The sequence below is a fragment of the Drosophila navojoa genome, chromosome 2 (assembly GCF_054131105.1).
Source record: "Drosophila navojoa isolate 15081-1374.11 chromosome 2, UAZ_NAV_1.0, whole genome shotgun sequence".
Taxonomy (NCBI): domain Eukaryota; kingdom Metazoa; phylum Arthropoda; class Insecta; order Diptera; family Drosophilidae; genus Drosophila; species Drosophila navojoa.
Window position 1 is genome coordinate 22,050,255 of NC_142890.1, and position 16,858 is coordinate 22,067,112.

Here is a 16,858-nt window from a genome sequence, read left to right on the forward strand (position 1 = left end):
TACCATTTAAATTTTATTTTATATTAAAAACATTGATGTATATAAATAAAATTCAATTAGATAACAGCTGCCAGTATAATATGTTTGTGTTATGTTTGCCGTTGTAAAACAGCTACAATAAAAATGTTAAGCGTTGCCAGAACTACACACGCCTTTGTTTAAAAGTTATTACAGTACAACAGAAATTAAAGGTTTACAGTTATATGAAAAAGGCACAAGTGTTTTGTTTAGTTTTGAGAATTAAAATTGAATGTTAGAAGTGGACAACTACAAACAAAGAACTAAACGGCAATAGGCACTTTGACTTTACACGTTTTGGTGTAGATTTTGTGTGCTGGAAAAGCTGAGCTGGGCAATTGAATGCAGCCGCTTATTCCACTAGACACTCTTCTTCATGGTCATCTCGTGGGCGGTGCGCAGGCGTCTTCGCAGTTCGTTGGGGAACCGTTCATAACATTTCTTGCACACTGGCTTCTCATCGTACTCGTAGAATTTCGACTTTTGCGTCATTTTCGTATCGCACACGGAGCAGGCAAAGTGATGAACGCACCATGCCTTGTTCAATGCGGTAAAAACTGAAATGTAAATAAAATAAAATGCATTCAAATTAAATATATAAAACAATAAGCTCTAGCTAACCATCTCCAGCAATGACTTGATTGCAAACAAAGCACAAATTGCCAAAGAGCTGATGGTAGTGCGTCTCGCAGTATGCCAGGCCGCGCTTCTCGTAGTGGCGATGTCCCAGGAAAGGTTTCTCGCACTTGGCACAAACGAAATGCTCGACGTGCCAGTGTTTGCCCAGCGCTGTGACCACACGCTCCTCAATGGGGCGACGACAGGCGCCACAAATGGGAATGCCCATCTTGTCGTGACAGCGAAGACAATACAGCTCGTTCTAAATAAAATATTAAACAATTGTTAAATGTATAATAGTCACAGGCAGAGTTAAATTTATATCCACCATATCGTTCGCGACCAGGCCAGGCCGACTCTTGACCTCACGCGCTGTGGCATCCAATTCTGTGCCGCAGGCCGAGCAGTTGAAGTGATAGCCATGATACACTTCGCCACGGAATCTCAATGGTTCCTCGTCAATCAGGCCGCTGTAAAGATCTGGATTAGTTTATCATTTCGAGTATTTGAGACCACGCCCACTTACTGACACTTCTGGCACACATAGCGACCCGTTATCTCTGCCTTCACCTTGGCATTGCACTCATGGCAAAGTGCACGATTTTGGTTGCGAATGAAGCCACTATCGGCCAGCTCTTTGGCGCACAGCTGGCAGCGGAAGCACTGCGGATGCCAACTGGCGGACATGGCCTTAATGACACGTCCAATTACGAACTCGCCACACTTGTTGCAACAAGGTGCGAACAACACATGGAAGTCCCGTTCACAGTACTTGCGTCCCTCGAACTCGTAAAAAATGCCATCCTGAAACGGACGGAAGCACTGAGCGCAACTGTAAAAGGAAATTTAGAAAAGAATAATACAATAATCAAGCGTATATATATCGAGTGTGCACTTACACAAAACATTGCGTATGCCAGAGCTCGCCATTGGAATTTACAATCTTCTCGGTGGGCTCGAAGCCGTCAGCACATCTCGTGCAATGCATTGCACCCAGCGACATATTGATGGCCTGAACTCTGCAAGGGAAGAAGAATGAAGCATATAAGATTAGTATAGATCATATTATAAAATACACATGATTAGAAAACAGTTACACTTCAGCTTTGGAGTACATCATGATGAAGGCTTTAGCTCACGACTGTGTGGGGTAGCGCATGGAAATGACAACTGGAAAATGGAGACGTTTGGGGCAACGACAAATTTGCGTGGCTGGCTTATCAAGCAAACGAGCCAGCATTGTTGACGCGGATGAATCATATTTCTGACGAATATAAAAAAGCTTTGCATTCCTTGTGGATTGATTTGGGCAATGTAGTCATAAGTAGCTTCGGCTTCGGTGCACGTCGAGTGTCGACAGTTGAAAAGCAATCGTTAAACAAGGCAGATGTGCGGAGGGTCAGTTAGAGTAGAAGTTAGATTTGCAATCGACAGATTTGCAACATTTGAATTGAGCGCCACTGCGAGGGACGCCAAATCACATACACACACTCACACAGCTACACATGCACACATACGCCAATAGGTAAACAACACAACTGTGCGGCAGCGGCGGCTATAAATAAATTTGAATGTTGCCATGACGTCATCGATGGAGTAAACATCTGGCGCTTTAACACCAAGAAAACTGCAACTTATTCGGGTAGCAAATACCCAGCACATGTCACACAGATACCAAAAAGTCATAATGATCTGCATAACTGTATTTGGAGTGAGTTTTAAGTGATGATTGTGCTTTTTCTAATCAATTAAATTTTGCAGCACCTTGACCAAAACTTAATGAAAGAAGCAAGGCGAATATTTGGGTCACTTTAAGCGTTATGATGATGACGATGATGTAATATCGTTAATATTCAATTCGGAATGTTCTTCTTGTTTCGCTTACTGAACGGGCGGCATTTCTGGTAATTGGCTTTCACTTGTTGCACTTGTTGCAGCTCGCCTCAGTCAATTTCTACGTACACGGCCGACGTTTTTAGCTTCACTGAAAACGGCAAACAAAATATAAAAGTATCTCTTCGAAAGATCAGTGTTGGTTGTTCAGCTATTTTCTGGCCAAGTCCGGTTTCTTAACTATATATGAATTTCTCTCAATTTAGCTAAAGTGGCCAACACAGTTCATATTTGTGTTTGTGGCCACCAACAAGAACAACAACAACAGAGGTCTTGCCAAATTGGGCGTACATCTGAAACTCTTATCTTATTATTTATGCAATTGATTTGTGAGCACTTTGGATCCGGTGATTAACTCTATTTACCTATAAGAACACTTTGACACAAATTATTTAAAGCAATATTAGCTTTTTCATTAAAATTCTCACTCAATTAAAGTTGTTCGTTCGGTATATGTTCAATCGAACGACTCATTGAGCGAGCAAAGGTAATTCAACTAGTTCGCAATGAGTGAACACTTTCTGTTATTCAACAAACTGTTAACTTAACATTTTGCTACTGATCTCTTAACAGAGCTTCCTACTTTCTAAAATAAAACAGCTTATTTAATTAAATGTGCAATAATTTAAAACTAACCACAATAACTATGAATTTATGTATTCGTGTTGCTTTAGCTTATTTTTATGATATGATGTACTGGGGAAGTTAAACAAGGTACAACGCTAATAAATAATTCAATTTCAAATTAAGATTATTGGAAATTAAGATATATTATAGCTCGACGAACATACTATAGATTTCAGTTTTGTTTACATTTAATTGCGCTCTGCATAGCAGATAAATAACACTTTTCAGTACATAATGTTTTTGTTTAATGTATTTTAATGTATTACGCATTTGTTGGTGTAGTATCGCATTTGTAACTGCATCCGAATTTAATCTAATATCCAAACTAGCATTTGTGGATCCTTATATGATTTTGAAGAGTACTCTTTTGGCGGAACTGTTTAGGACAGTAGGAACAGTTGTACGGTTTCTCTCCGGTATGGATCTTCATGTGATTGTTGAGCGTGGCCACTTGCCGGAAACTTGCATCACAGATCTTGCATTTGTATGGTTTCTCGCCCGTGTGCGTTTTAATGTGGTTGACCAGAGTACTCTGTTGGGAAAAGAAGCGCCGACATACGCTACAGCCAAATGGGCGATCGGGATTATCGCTTCTTAACATATTAATGGTGCCCACGTTTAAGCGAGGGGTCTGTTCGGTCTGGCTAGGTTCAGTTTTTGGATTTACTGGCGCTGTCCCCGTATTGCTCGCTGTAGCAGCGGAAGCCGCAGCTGCCGCTGCATTGCTCGCAACTAAAGAGCTTACTGTTGAGCTGCCTTCAAGGAAATGCAGCAGTGGATGATGGTCCAGCTGCAGAAAATTGGGCGTTGTGCTGTGCAGGTTGTTTTGCAGCAAGCCATTTGTCAGCTGTTGTGCACCGTGTCCAAGATGCGCTGGCATTGCTGTATGCTCCACTCTGGCTGGCTGACTGATGAGATTCGTGTGCGTCCTTATGTGGTTGATGAGTGTGCCCTGCTGCCTGAACTGCATGTGGCAGTAGGTGCACGTGTACGGCTTGTCGCCGGTATGTATCTTTTTGTAATTGGCCAGCTTAGTTAGCTGGCTTAAACACGCCAGATATAAATATATTTCAATATATTTATTTAACACCCAAGTTTCTCAAGTCGAAGTTAGCAGAGCAGAAGCTATAATCGAATAACATATCGATAAGCAACAACTGAACTAGGCTGTGAATATTGTGGATCTTAATTTGGAGAAAGTACTTCGATAGTCAGTATATCAGTATATATATCAAATGTATAATAATATATATTTAAAAACTGTTTTAATAATGTAAAATATTCTTTAAAACCAAAAATATTTACTTTTGATTCAATTTAATTGTTGCTTTGCTAAATAATTGAGTTGGCCACCAACAAACCAGTATAATCGACCTAGTAGTTGCTAAGTTTGAGTTAAGTTGGCAGTCCAGTATATGAGGAAATTTATTTGAGAAACCAATAACAAACTTTGTGTTTGAATTGACGCGCCAATCATTAAATTTAAAAAAAAAATTAGTTAAAACAAAATTTTGTTTACGACTACGTTGCATACATATTTAATTACTTTATTGTTAGTAATAATAAATCAATAAATTATTTCAGTATCAAATATAGTTGATAACAGGCAATTTTGATTAGTCTTACAATTCAGTATTCGCAATTTTCTATTCTGAATACTAATAAAATTGATGTCAGATCTGTGAATTACACTTCCGCCTAACAAAGTGTGAGGTTTGCAATTTCTGCTTTTCAGTTTCCGCATTGCAATTATTATTGCACATTATACATATACATACATACATATAAACAAGCTTAACAAAATAAAATGTATGTACGTATGTATGTAAATATGTATTTGTAATAAAAACTTGTAGTTTTGTAAAGCTTATCATTTTATAACAGTACCTTTATCCTACTATCAACCCATTAACAACCAGACGCGATTCGATCAACGACTTTTGTTTGTCACTACATAATGAAAGCAAACAAAGCGCCGTCGAGGTCATCTGAAAAAAATAAAATAAAAATACAAAACAAGAAAAAAGAAGACGAAATCGTAAACAACACCGAAAGGTGGCGCCTTACAATGCTGCCTGTGTTCTACCAGACAAATGGCACGTAGCAACAGTTGGGACGCTATAATTAAATTACATGCTTATGCTCATGTTTGCTAGACTATTCGGGGAACACAATGTAATAGAGCTAGAGCTTAATATGACTAAGCTTTGACAATCGATCCGCTGTAACAGAGCCCACAGATTGTCTCAAATTGTCGGCTGCAAGCGGAAACAGTGGGTGTCTAAATATAACTTCAATTATGCTATTTATTATTGCAGCTGGCGCAAAAACCGGCAAACCAGACAAACAACAACAACTCGCCCCCTGTTTGCGAGTTTGTGCATATGCATTAACATACCGACACATGCATAGCACTTTTATGTGTGTGTGTGTATGTTTGTGTATGTGTGTCTATATACTGCAACCCGTAAAACCAGTTTCTGCAAAACTGTTATGCAGCAATTGACCAGTTGCTTGTAAACTGCGACGCAGCCATTAATCTTTTTCTTAAAGTTTTCACATAAAAATTCCAAAAATGTGCATTGACGAATACCTTAGCAAAGCGTAATCACACAAATGTTTTACTTTTTTCTGCTTATCGGTGTCGTATATATTTTTTTGTTTTTATACATATATATGTGTGCATGTACATACATACATACATATGTACATTTTTACGAACTTTTATTTTGCTGCGTTTGGACTTTTTCAGCTTTCTTATCATGGAATGCCGAAAATAGTGTACTTTACTTTAAAGTTAATTTATTTCAAGGCACGTGAATCGCATCATATTATTTCTGAACACATATGTATAACTGTATATTCATATAATACATATTGTCACAGTTCACAGCTTGGGATCTAACTGCAGTTAGCCTTAATTTTTGAAAGCATTTATCTAATCTTCACAATCATCAAAGATTATATGAATGATTAGCGGCCAAAGTCTGGTTGAATAAATATAAATTGAAATTGGGTTGTGTGGGTGTAAAAGTGAGAGTTGACTCCCCGCGAACAAATATGCAACCAGCTTGCCAAACCGCCGGACGGCGCAGCCCGACGCTGAAACTAATGAAAACAACTTTGACGTTGGCGGCGGCAACGTTCGACCTACGCGTGCAACCTTAGTGGGGGTAACAGGGGCTCCAAAATGGAGCACAGTGGTTGCCTGGCCAAACCAATTATTATGCACACACATACACACACACACACACACACACACACACACACACACACACACACACACACACACACACACACACACACACACACACACACACTTGCAATTTGTAACGATACAATGTTGAGTAAGGTTGACGGCGAGCTGCTTTACACAGCTAACGTTGCGGTCTTTGACAATTCCAAAGGCGAATATCAATTCGCCTGGCAACAGCGAATGAACAAAGACGAATTATATTTATGCACTGGTGTGACGACGGCAAATATACATATATACACATGCACACTACACTACTACCAATGACCTGTTGGGTGCGACAGTCACACCAAAAGTTTGCCAACCTCCTCAACGGCAACCGGGCAAACTTACCGGACCAACCCTGCCCTGATAGTTATATATGTATGTGTGTGTGCACTTGGCTACATATGTGCATGTGTTTGTGTGAATGTTTGCCTACTTGAGCTTAAGGCACTTGAGGCAAAATAGAAATAGCGAATTAGTAAAACAACAGATAAGATGTAGCAAAACAAAAAGCGCAATACTAACACACACACACAAATGCCTGTGCATCATACGCAATGTTACTTCTACACATGTATGGCAACATCTGTTCACACAAACACGTATGCATTAATGTGTTTGTATATGTACATTTAAAAATAAAACTATTTAACCTTAGCGATGTCGTTGCCATAGTGACGTTCATTCTACGTGGACAGTAAAAAAAAAAAAAAAAATATTTTGCAATGCACTTTTATTGCCTAACGACAAAAAGAAACTCAAACAAAAAGAGCAATTATCTGAATAATGGTGAACAGCAAATGCTCTTGCTAATGCTAGCTAAAAGCTTCATTAGCGAATCATCATGAATATATTGTGATTTATTTAAGATCTCCATTAGCGGCGCATCATATACTAGTCTGGTGCTCCTAAGATCTACATACATTAGCAATGCATTATAAAAAGCTATGGAAAAGAATGTGTTCTAGCTGATTCAACTTAAATTGTCTGCCAGATGAAGAATATAACTTTTATGAGTGCACTAAGTGGTATGGGCGACGCGTAATTTACTAATTTACCTAATTCCTAGTTGTTTTTGTAGTGAATACTGAGTGCAGCTAAGACCCAACGGACAGTAAACCACAATCACAACAACAGCAACAACAACTCTGAGGTTATATAATATTTAATTGCTACGATCGAATTAAAAACAAACTAAAAACTGAATTGAACAAGATGCGAACAGTTTATAGCTGTTCCCGCAGAACATTTCCTGGAAGAAGATGATAGAAATAAACTCAACTTTATAGTTTATGCTGAATCCATATCACGCGATTCAATTATAATCAATTTGTATGTATTTATGATTAGGATAGCTGCTCGAGCTGACTGGCAAGCTTGAAGGTGAATCGTAGGGCAGGTTCTATAAGCCAGTACTACAATTTATTTATTACATACATATGTAAATAAGTATAAAATCATGATCAGCTAGAGTTGATAATCAACGGCATTCGGGTATAAATAAATAAACAATTTGTGTTCTGTTAAATAATTTCGTTTAATTTGACATTTTTTCTTATTTTTTATATGTATACACATATATAATATAGATACTATATGTGTTTCAATTTGATTAAGATGCAAAACTTAGCACATTTCGTGGAACCAATAAATAACAAAGCGCGACAATACAAATATATAGAATAAAATAGAATAGGATAGAAGAATATTTTACATTTGTTAATGCAGCTCCTTATTTATTCTCTCTCCCTGGCTATATACAAAACAATATTACTAGACAAATATGTATGTACAATTCGTAAAACTATTCAAGTCTTTCATACAAATTTGGTTAGGCTAATAGTTTGGTGCTACTTTCGATCTAATTAGATCTTTAGGTATTTCAAATTACGAATTATGAGCTCGTTATTATTCTCGATAAGCAAAAGGCAACTTTTATTTCGCTTAGAATCTAAACTGTAGCCAATTGAATCGATGCATTTTTGTATATATTATATTCAAATGTGTATATTTGTGTATTCCCTACGAAGGCACATAAACAAAGAGGAAAATAAACAACAAGCGACGCGTACGCCCCAATCTAATAACATATATGTATGAAAGAGTTTGGATGATCGGTTCGTATATTATGAATCGTTGCACTGAAAACGTGAAACGTGATGAGCTCCCTGATTGAGTACTATACAAAACTGAAGCCCATTTAACTATCCTATAAGTAAGAATTTCTTTTCTTCTTTTTCTTTCAACGGAGGCATGAAGATAATAATAATATCATAATAGCCTAGTAAGTGTAAACAATTTAAAGAACGCACAAAGTACAAATTATCTTGAGCCTATCATTGAAACTTAACTAGTCTGAGCTACTATTGAAACGATCCTCGTTCAGGCTATCTCACTCTATTTTTCTGTCTCCTTTGATCTCTTCAATTGCTCATCTGAAGGCCGCCGCTGCTGCGACTGCCCGTTGACGAGGAGCCGCTCAGTCCGAACTGTGAGACGAGCTTATCGTAGTCCTCTAGCGACGTCTCAAACTGCTCCAGCTGGCGCGACAAGTCATCCATGCTGCCATCGGCTACATTGCTAGATATAGCAGCTGCAGCGGCAGCTGTGGCGCTACAACTTGTTGCATTGGGCGCTTGTAGTTCGTTCAGCCCGAGCAATGGCGGCGCATAATAGCACTCCCGATAGAACTTCGCCAGATCATTCACCTGCGACGTGGGCGAGGCGAACGGGAAATGCAGCTCCTTCAGCAGGCTGTCGTCGTCCGGTGGCTGTTGCAGCTGCGATGAGGACGCGGATGTCTGTTCCTGCAACATGGACGCTGACTTGTAGCGCAATGTGGCACTGCTCGCGGGGATTAGTAGACTCTTAATGGGCGATGCTGCAGTAGGTGCTGCTGCGGCTGTTGTTGATTTCTCAAAGCTCTTAAATGCTGTCGAGTTGTTGTTGTTGTTGTGGTTTTGATTGATGTTGTTGCAGCTGCTGCCATTAATGCTGTAGTTGTTGTTATTGTTATTGTTGAGAACTGGCGATTCACATTTGCGATTCAGAGATTCGATCGAGCCACTGCCATTGCTCTCATGCCGCGTGCGCAGCATCCACTCAAATGGCGGCGTTTCCGGCAGTACGAAATCAGTCTCAGTAAATTGACGCAGCTTGCCCAGATCTGTGAACGCACCTGGACGCAACGGTTTCTCAATGTCTATGAAACGTTTATCAGACGCCGCTCCAGTGCCAGCCGCACCAGCTGCACCGCCCGCTGCAAGCTTCAGCGACGACATCTGCTGGATGGGAGAGCTGGCATCGCTGGCAGGCCGAAAGTGATCCGACTTCAGCATGATGGTATTGTGTTGCTGCGCCTGATGTGCCGTAGTTGCCGCCTGATGTCCGGCCGTGGGCGAAATAGTGAGTTTTGTGCGATAAGCCACCGACATGATTACCGAACCCAGAATCGTATTCAGCTGGCCAATCTTCACCTGCTTGTGTCGCTCGCCCAGCGTGTGCACCTGCGGCCGATCCACATAGACACGATAGTAGATGCCATATGAGTCAGGGCACTGGCGGCGCGATAGCTTATAGGCGGGCGTTGTGCGTGTGAGCGAGATGAGCGATTTTAGCATAATGCTCATCCGATTGTAGATAACGTGCAGCTGATGGGAGGAAGCCTTCAGTGTTTGGCTGTCATTGAAGGCGTTTATGTTGCCGCCCTCGCCCTTGCAATCCTCTCCAGCGGTCGCTTTATTACTGTCCACTGGCAGCAGATCCAACGACCACACCTCAAGTATCATTTTGTCCCCCTCGGTTGTCCTTAACGAAATCTCAACACATAGCGGTAGACGTTGCAGGATGCTTTCGCCTTGCTTTAGGGCCAGAGCGCGTTTCGTCTCGTCCAGCACATCGGGATGATCCTGAACAACAATATTGAACCAATCATTGCCACCCAGCGGATTGCATTGTGTTTGTATCTTCTCGCCCAAACGAGATTGCACCACAACTTGAGCTGTCTTGAACGCCAGGAATTTTATGTATTTTTCTAGTTCTTTTTCGGCTGCATTTAAACGTTGCGCAGACATTTTTGTGTTTATTTCTTATATTTTAAGTAGTTTAGTTAGTTTTCTGCTTTGTGTACTTGCAACAGCGTACAAAGTTCGTTTTTTGTTTTGCTTCTTACACTGCTTCCGCGTACTGTCTGCTATGCCAATTCGCAGTATTCTCTGGAATTTTTCTTTTTTATTTGTGCACTTTACGCTTTGACACTACGATTACCGAATAACACATGCTTGGGCATTTTTAAAAAGCACTATAAAATATTTGCTTAAAATGTTTATTATTTGTTGAAACATTTACTTTATTGAATTCTTTGATACGAAAGAAAAACAAAGATCACTCCCACTTTTTTCATTACTGTCCGCCATTGAACTAAAGCAAATGCGACTACGACGTGCTGGTGCTGCCATACTCAATGTTGTGAGGGCCTGACTCAGAGTTGCCAGGCTCTCGATATAGGCGGTTATATGAAAAGCAAAACAGTGATTTGTGAATACTTATATTCACAGATAAAAAAGAAACAAAATTAATGACAGATCACAATGACGAATTCTAGGCTGTATCTGGTATTTGAATCCATGTTCACCTCAAAGTTATATTTACTCAAGTTAATTTTTTACTTATATACGTTTTGAATTGTCTCAATACATAGTCTGTTGTTGTCAATAGCCAATAACCTTTTTAAGATGATTAAATTATTGTTCTATGTATTTTAAATTTATTTAATAAATATCTTCGAATCGCGCTCTAAAACTGTGAATATCAAAAATTTCTTTTATGAAGCCGTGATTAGCATACCAGCCTTAAGTATTTTTATTAATGTTTCAAAGAAATGTGGCAACTCTCAGCAATGTATGAGACACGTCACGTACGCATTGTGGGCGGGTTGGGTGTCTTTATTTGAAATGCCAACTAAGGGTTTTGCTATAATTAAATATTTTCATACATATTTATTTCACTTATTTATACAACACCACTATCTAGAATTTGTAATGACCTCGCGCCAATGAGTGATGGCTAATATTCGGATTCAATTGCACTGATGCTTCAACTCTTATTGTTTTTGCACGTTGAAATACTTTCGGTCCGATTCCGAAAGGACTTGCTTTGGCAAATATTTCAGAACCTCAGTCGGCACAGAACTCAACATTCTCAGGCGCTCCTCCTCAATGAGTGCCTGGCGCTCGGCGTCTGACTTCGCCTTCAAATTGAAAAATCGAATGTTTTCGGCTGCTTCTTCGGCACGCTTCCGATTATTCTCCTCAATCATTGACAGAAGCAGAGCACCATGCTCCTTCCGCTGTTGGCGTATCAGAATTTCGTTATCGCCGCATGCGTGGATGTCGATGCTGAAAGAATCTTTGTCAACAGCTTGTTCCTTCTTCTTGCGCACTGCTTCTAAATGTCGCTCATAGGCTTCAGCACGGTAGCGTTCTAATTCTTGGCGGGTACGCTGGCGCTCCAGTTGTTCCTGCTGGAGCTGCTGCCGGTAGCGTTCATCGTCCTTCGCTTTGTACTCTGCCTGCAGCAGATCCAGCAAGACATTGTCACGTTGCCTTTTTCTATTCTGTAATGGAAAAGTTAAAAAGGATACTTTTAAGAGTTTTTGGTTTACTATGCTAGATTCCACTAGACTTACCTCAACTTCAAGCACCTGCTGACCTATTCGCGAACTAATCTCCTGCTGTTTACGTATCGCTTCAAGTCGGGCCTTCTCCATTTCCTCTCTGTGCTTAGCTTCCTCCAGTTGTATCTCAAATGCTTTTAAGGTATCTTCGTTGAGCTTCGCCTTTTGCAGAGCCTCGTATTTTCGTTTTTCCTCTATAAACTGAATAATATCATCTCGCTTCTTGATCTTTAGGCGCTGTAACTCCAACTGAAGCTCTTTATCTTCTTCTTCGATTTGCTGCTGAATGGCCATGCGGACCTCCCGCTCCGCCAGCGTCTGTACGTATTGGCCCTGGCGACATTTCTGCCGCTCTTCAACTTGCGATATAAGTGTCTTTCGCAGCTCTTCCTGCTTCTTCTTTTTGCGCAACTCTTTTTCTTGCTCCATGGCCAGCTGTTGTTGCCTTTCAGCCTCGGCACGCTGTAAGCCCTGCAGTTTCACATGATTTGCGAGTTGTCGACTTCTATTTATTTCCCTCATATGCTCCTCGAGGTCCTTAGTGATCGCTGCCAATCGCAGATGCTCGGCCAATTGTCGCAGTTCCTCGCAGTCATTGCGCAGCTGTTGACGGCGCTTGCGATCGACGAACTCCTGACGCTTCAGTTGCTTTAGCTCATCAGTCAACAAGACGTCGGCGTTAACTGTCTGAGGAAGTCGTCTATTTTCCATAGCTTGGACTTTTTTTATTTGATCAGTTTCGACCAAGGTCTTGCAGAAATGTTTTTCGGTTCTATAGAGCTTGTTTTCGTCAATGGGTACAAATCTTTTATGCGCCTTTGTAGCAAAAACCACGGGTTGTGCATCCCTTGGATGCGCCCATATCCCACTCATCGTTGCCATGGTAGCAAAAGGACATATAAACAAATTAAATAAAAGCTATTAACTACAAGAAACTAGAACCAAACAATAAAAGTATAACAAAAAAAAAAAAAAAGAAGTGTGTATATTTAGCCTAGATGCCTGTATTTATCATTGTTAATATTCTTCATTATATCGATATTTATATATCGATAGGTCGAACAAGGATTTTTCAAACAATCAGGCAACTACAATAGCGAGATCGTAAATTGCAATGATCAACTGCTTTTACGATGTTTCAAAGGGAAACTGCATTGTTTGTCAATATATAAAGATTTGTAATATATTTATATTCAGAATTAACATGAACGAGCCATTCGCAGCTGTTTTATTTAGAATAGGCAGTTGGGAAATACTTCTTATCGTGCTCTACAATATCTTCCAATATATCATCAATGTCAGTGGTAGGATAACGCTCAACCCACGACTGAATGTATCCCTCATGAGTTGGCTCATAGGTCTTCAATTCCACTTTGCCTCCGTTTACCACCGTGTTAGCCTGCACCAAAATAATGCGCGGCTTCTTGTGTGCCAAGCATATGTCGCGCCACTTTGCCCAAGGATAAGGTCCACTTTCGTTAACCTCTGAGTAGTGTTCGTACATTTTGGAAGCGGCTTCGATATCAGCGGTGGATTTGTAAACCTGCAGCTTAGTCAAAAATTCGCCCAGCGCCTTTTTGCCAACCGTTTGGATTTTAGTACGATCCAATGTAAGCAACAGATTTTTCCCGTTTTCAGTCTCTTTGATGTTGACAAATCCTTCACCAGCTTCCAACAAAACTTTCATGATGACAAAACGAGCACGCGAATGCGCTTGTAGCCATAATTTCGACTTGGGATTGTACATTTCCAAGGCAACCCCCATGCCGTTCCAAATTAGGCTGAGCCAGTTAATGTAAATGATGTCATCCTGCTCCGCAGCATCTTTGAAACCAAATATCTCCAGAATGTCCCGCTGTAGAGATAAGTAGAGGCCTACTGCTTCAGCGCGGCATTCTTCGTATGATGAACCAATAGCTCCAAATTTCGTATCGTATGTTTCGCCAGGCTTGTACCAACTGGTAATGGGTTTATCAGTCACGAGGCTCTTTACTGTTTTCACGTCGAAGTTGTAGGTACCATTTTCGTCAATGCGGAAGAGTTTGCCACTGCCATGTCCCAACAATTCATGCAATCCAACCTGCACCTCAAATGCCTTTACTTTGTACTCCTTCATTAGCGCCTGATCCTCGTCGGATAGAAAAGGTATGGAATCTTTGCGATTGATATTGGCCAATACATTACCCAGCGAAACATTTTTGAAACCCTCATCCTGACGAATTTCATCATCTGTTAGTATAAAATATATAATCAGAATTATCGTTTTTTTTTTTTTCTATAATTCTCTACTTACAGTTAGGTATATTTATGCCAGCGGGCACTCCGCTTCCAGCAAAGGTTAGCACATCTAGGGACGTGAAATCTGGCTTCAAGTACGAATCCTTTTCATAGGCCTGTGTCCATGGCAAATATTCTAGAAGTTTCTCGGCACGATTGACTAATTCGGCAAATTTAGCAGAGCTTTCCTTGTTGACCATAGCTACAAAGCCCTCGAATTCCGCTCGGCCACCAGCTGGATCGCGGTAGGTTTCAATGAAACCAATGTATGTCTCAATGACGGGTCCCTTATCCTTGATCCACCATCTGGAACCGTTTTTGTGCTCGGCTAACGAGCCCTCTTCGAAGGACTTAATATAATGCTCAATCATTTTCTCTTCATTAATGTTGGCAGCATATTTTTTCGCTTGACGCAAATTTTCGTTTACGCGTTGCAGCAACGGTTGATAATCGCCGCGGGTAACCCGGAATTGGTTGCCCTTAAATTCCTCCAGCGCCAAAGTAATACCTTCTTTGCTGGAGTTCGCAACTGAGCCGAGCTTAACGTCATAGAATGTTTTTCCGTTTTCGGTCACCTTGAATGTTCGACACATATATGGCTCAATCCGCTTCGATGTCAGCCAATCGTTGACTATTTCTGAATCCTCCTTGGTGCAGTTATCCGACCAGTATGTGGTTACACCACTTGGCGCAAAGCCGAGCACTTCATTGCGCGCATCCAGCGCATAAATCAGATTTTTCACCTTTTCAAATGTCTTGGTTACACGTGGCTCATTTGCATACGCAGCCGACGATCGCACAATTGCCTCAAATTTTTCCTCCGGTAAATTGGGAACAATCTTGCTATCACCCATGCCCTTGTAATTGCCTGCATTTGCGAACACGCCACAAGCGTAAACAAGGAATGCCTACAATGATAAGATATATTGTTTAAGTGCAGATTTACAGGAGACAGATAACAACCTAATCAACCTTTTACAGTAAGATCTTAAATAATGATTATCGTATTCAACTCATTTTTTATATATACTTACTGTAAAATCATCTTCTGTGGCGCCTGCTTTCAGTGCTTTCATTTTCAGTTCCGCGGGCTTTTCGGCAACAAAAATGCGATGCAGCAGCGAGAAGATAAGTGGAGCCTCCGGACTGGACTGGATGACAGCGACGAGGCCGCCATCCCACGATGCCTTGCTAAAATAATGAGCGTACAGCTTTTCCTTATCGGTTAAGTTTTCAAATGCATTTTTACAATCCAAATCGGCAATGGGCTGTGTATTGGGCAGCACGAAATGTGAGGTTTTGCTGGCCATGACGTTTAACTCTGGCAGATTAACACGTGTGCTACAACGAAGAGAGAAATCAGATATGCATTTAGAAGAGCTAATCGTCTAGCCGTGGAATACCTGTAATTAATGGCTGCGAGCCCAATTGGTGTACTTGGTTTACCGGAATTTAGAAGAATGCGCTTTGACTTTTTTTGGAAACGCCGCTCTAACGTATAACTGCTGACTGTTCGAAAATTTAATTGGCAAAACTGTCCTAGTTGACGGAATCTATGAATTTTCTGAACTAGCAACATGACGGAGAATTTTGACTGTTATACAATTTTTAAATTTATTTTCATATTAATACCAAACAATCAAAAAATTTTCTGATCCACAACTGCAAAATGTAAAACGCTTTAATTTCAAAATTATATCAAACGATGAAAAACATAAACATAGAAATGATGAACGCGTCGAAAGTGTTTTGTACATACATATAAATATACATATATATATATATGTGTGAATGTATATCTTTGTATTTAAGTACATACGCATGCGGCCCTCTTAATGCTATGAAACCGTTTGTTTTTAGGGCGTAGCACGCAAAGCATAACAAAGAAAGTAGCAGGCTCAAGTTAACAATAAACTTAAAATGTAATATTGATTGTTACATACCTTACAAGTTATAAAATTAAAAAAAGAACAAAAAATGCCGACAAAGTGCAAGTTGTCACTAGCGATGACCAATAGTTGCGATTTAACGATATTTCTGTAAGCTTTGCCAAGCGATAACATTAACTGTTACATGTTTAACAGCGATCAACAAAAAATAAATACATTTTTAATTACAAAGAATTTGAGATAAAAGAAAATGCGCCTTATTTAATTCACATTTTTTTGGCATCAACTTTTCAGAACTGTCTGTTAATCTCAAGATTAAAAATGCTTTCTTCAAATATTGTATTCTAATTGGAAAATCAGTATTTTACCGTTTGCGGTCACACTATCTGACATTTTAAAAATATGTAGATCAAATATTTAAAAAAATAGTTTAAAAATCTAATAAATTTATTATCTGAATGTGCAATTGTAGGCGTGGTGAGTGGACCAGATTAGAGCTGGCATATATGCAAAAAATAATACGCTGTTGCCAATGGATTGCCACCCACTTCCCCATACAGCTGTACAAGTCATATGTTTCTTATCACCTTCAGGTTGACCCCAGCAGATAGAGACGTTTTT

General features: G+C 40.1%; 5 protein-coding genes across 9 annotated transcripts; all 5 read right to left on the reverse strand.

Moving 5' to 3' along the window:
- On the reverse strand, positions 1 to 3,040 carry stck (LIM zinc finger domain containing stck). Of its 3 annotated transcripts, XM_018113762.3 has the most exons (7): positions 2,895 to 3,024; positions 2,522 to 2,620; positions 1,536 to 1,655; positions 1,163 to 1,468; positions 965 to 1,106; positions 640 to 898; positions 1 to 575 (listed from the first exon to the last, which is right to left on the reverse strand). In XM_018113762.3, the coding sequence occupies exons 2-7, from the start codon at positions 2,533 to 2,535 to the stop codon at positions 379 to 381; spliced, it is 1,038 nt and encodes a 345-aa protein (XP_017969251.1). In that variant the 5' UTR covers positions 2,536 to 2,620; positions 2,895 to 3,024; the 3' UTR covers positions 1 to 378. The 3 variants fall into 3 exon arrangements, with proteins under 3 accessions (XP_017969251.1, XP_089117822.1, XP_017969250.1); XM_089261696.1 differs by lacking the exon at positions 2,522 to 2,620 and having other exon boundaries at positions 1,536 to 1,653; positions 2,895 to 3,040; XM_018113761.3 differs by lacking the exons at positions 2,522 to 2,620; positions 2,895 to 3,024 and adding an exon at positions 1,734 to 1,912.
- A 286-nt stretch (positions 3,041 to 3,326) lies between these two features.
- Positions 3,327 to 4,310, reverse strand: LOC108649131 (uncharacterized). The gene has a single exon (XM_018098138.3). It carries the CDS (start codon positions 4,124 to 4,126, stop codon positions 3,482 to 3,484), a length of 645 nt encoding a protein of 214 aa, XP_017953627.1. The 5' UTR covers positions 4,127 to 4,310; the 3' UTR covers positions 3,327 to 3,481.
- A 3,599-nt stretch (positions 4,311 to 7,909) lies between these two features.
- Atg13 (Autophagy-related 13) lies at positions 7,910 to 10,867 on the reverse strand. The gene has a single exon (XM_018112071.3). It carries the CDS (start codon positions 10,468 to 10,470, stop codon positions 8,821 to 8,823), a length of 1,650 nt encoding a protein of 549 aa, XP_017967560.1. The 5' UTR covers positions 10,471 to 10,867; the 3' UTR covers positions 7,910 to 8,820.
- Positions 10,868 to 11,225: 358 nt separating this feature from the next.
- On the reverse strand, positions 11,226 to 13,080 carry LOC108659238 (uncharacterized). 2 transcript variants are annotated; one of them, XR_016197693.1, is made up of 3 exons: positions 12,084 to 13,080; positions 11,442 to 12,011; positions 11,226 to 11,368 (listed from the first exon to the last, which is right to left on the reverse strand). XR_016197693.1 is itself a non-coding variant. In XM_018112074.3 (2 exons), exons 1-2 carry the CDS (start codon positions 12,951 to 12,953, stop codon positions 11,499 to 11,501), a joined length of 1,383 nt encoding a protein of 460 aa, XP_017967563.1. In that variant the 5' UTR covers positions 12,954 to 13,080; the 3' UTR covers positions 11,414 to 11,498. The 2 variants fall into 2 exon arrangements, 1 of the variants encoding a protein (XP_017967563.1); XM_018112074.3 differs by lacking the exon at positions 11,226 to 11,368 and having other exon boundaries at positions 11,414 to 12,011.
- A 145-nt stretch (positions 13,081 to 13,225) lies between these two features.
- On the reverse strand, positions 13,226 to 16,426 carry DppIII (dipeptidyl peptidase 3). 2 transcript variants are annotated; one of them, XM_089265734.1, is made up of 5 exons: positions 16,292 to 16,415; positions 15,752 to 16,010; positions 15,383 to 15,689; positions 14,365 to 15,256; positions 13,226 to 14,300 (listed from the first exon to the last, which is right to left on the reverse strand). In XM_089265734.1, exons 2-5 carry the CDS (start codon positions 15,925 to 15,927, stop codon positions 13,300 to 13,302), a joined length of 2,376 nt encoding a protein of 791 aa, XP_089121860.1. In that variant the 5' UTR covers positions 15,928 to 16,010; positions 16,292 to 16,415; the 3' UTR covers positions 13,226 to 13,299. The 2 variants fall into 2 exon arrangements, with proteins under 2 accessions (XP_089121860.1, XP_017967557.1); XM_018112068.3 differs by lacking the exon at positions 15,752 to 16,010 and having other exon boundaries at positions 16,292 to 16,426.
- Between the last annotated feature and the right edge of the window lie 432 nt (positions 16,427 to 16,858).

What these genes read in the sequence shown, in the direction of transcription:
- stck (XM_018113761.3), bottom strand. Translation starts at nt 1,756, where the DNA reads ATGATGTACTCCAAAGCTGAAGT. An exon ending in TGGCATACGCAATGTTTTGT is followed by an intron (nt 1,469 to 1,535) that starts GTAAGTGCACAC and finishes TTCCTTTTACAG; the next exon opens with TTGCGCTCAGTGCTTCCGTC. An exon ending in TCAAGTCATTGCTGGAGATG is followed by an intron (nt 576 to 639) that starts GTTAGCTAGAGC and finishes TTTACATTTCAG; the next exon opens with TTTTTACCGCATTGAACAAG.
- LOC108649131 (XM_018098138.3), bottom strand. Translation starts at nt 4,126, where the DNA reads ATGCAGTTCAGGCAGCAGGGCACACTCATCAACCACATAAGGACGCAC.
- Atg13 (XM_018112071.3), bottom strand. Translation starts at nt 10,470, where the DNA reads ATGTCTGCGCAACGTTTAAATGCAGCCGAAAAAGAACTAGAAAAATAC.
- LOC108659238 (XM_018112074.3), bottom strand. Translation starts at nt 12,953, where the DNA reads ATGGCAACGATGAGTGGGATATGGGCGCATCCAAGGGATGCACAACCC. An exon ending in AGCAGGTGCTTGAAGTTGAG is followed by an intron (nt 12,012 to 12,083) that starts GTAAGTCTAGTG and finishes TTTCCATTACAG; the next exon opens with AATAGAAAAAGGCAACGTGA.
- DppIII (XM_089265734.1), bottom strand. Translation starts at nt 15,927, where the DNA reads ATGTTGCTAGTTCAGAAAATTCATAGATTCCGTCAACTAGGACAGTTT. An exon ending in CTCGCAGCCATTAATTACAG is followed by an intron (nt 15,690 to 15,751) that starts GTATTCCACGGC and finishes TCTTCGTTGTAG; the next exon opens with CACACGTGTTAATCTGCCAG. An exon ending in TGGCATAAATATACCTAACT is followed by an intron (nt 14,301 to 14,364) that starts GTAAGTAGAGAA and finishes TTATACTAACAG; the next exon opens with ATGATGAAATTCGTCAGGAT.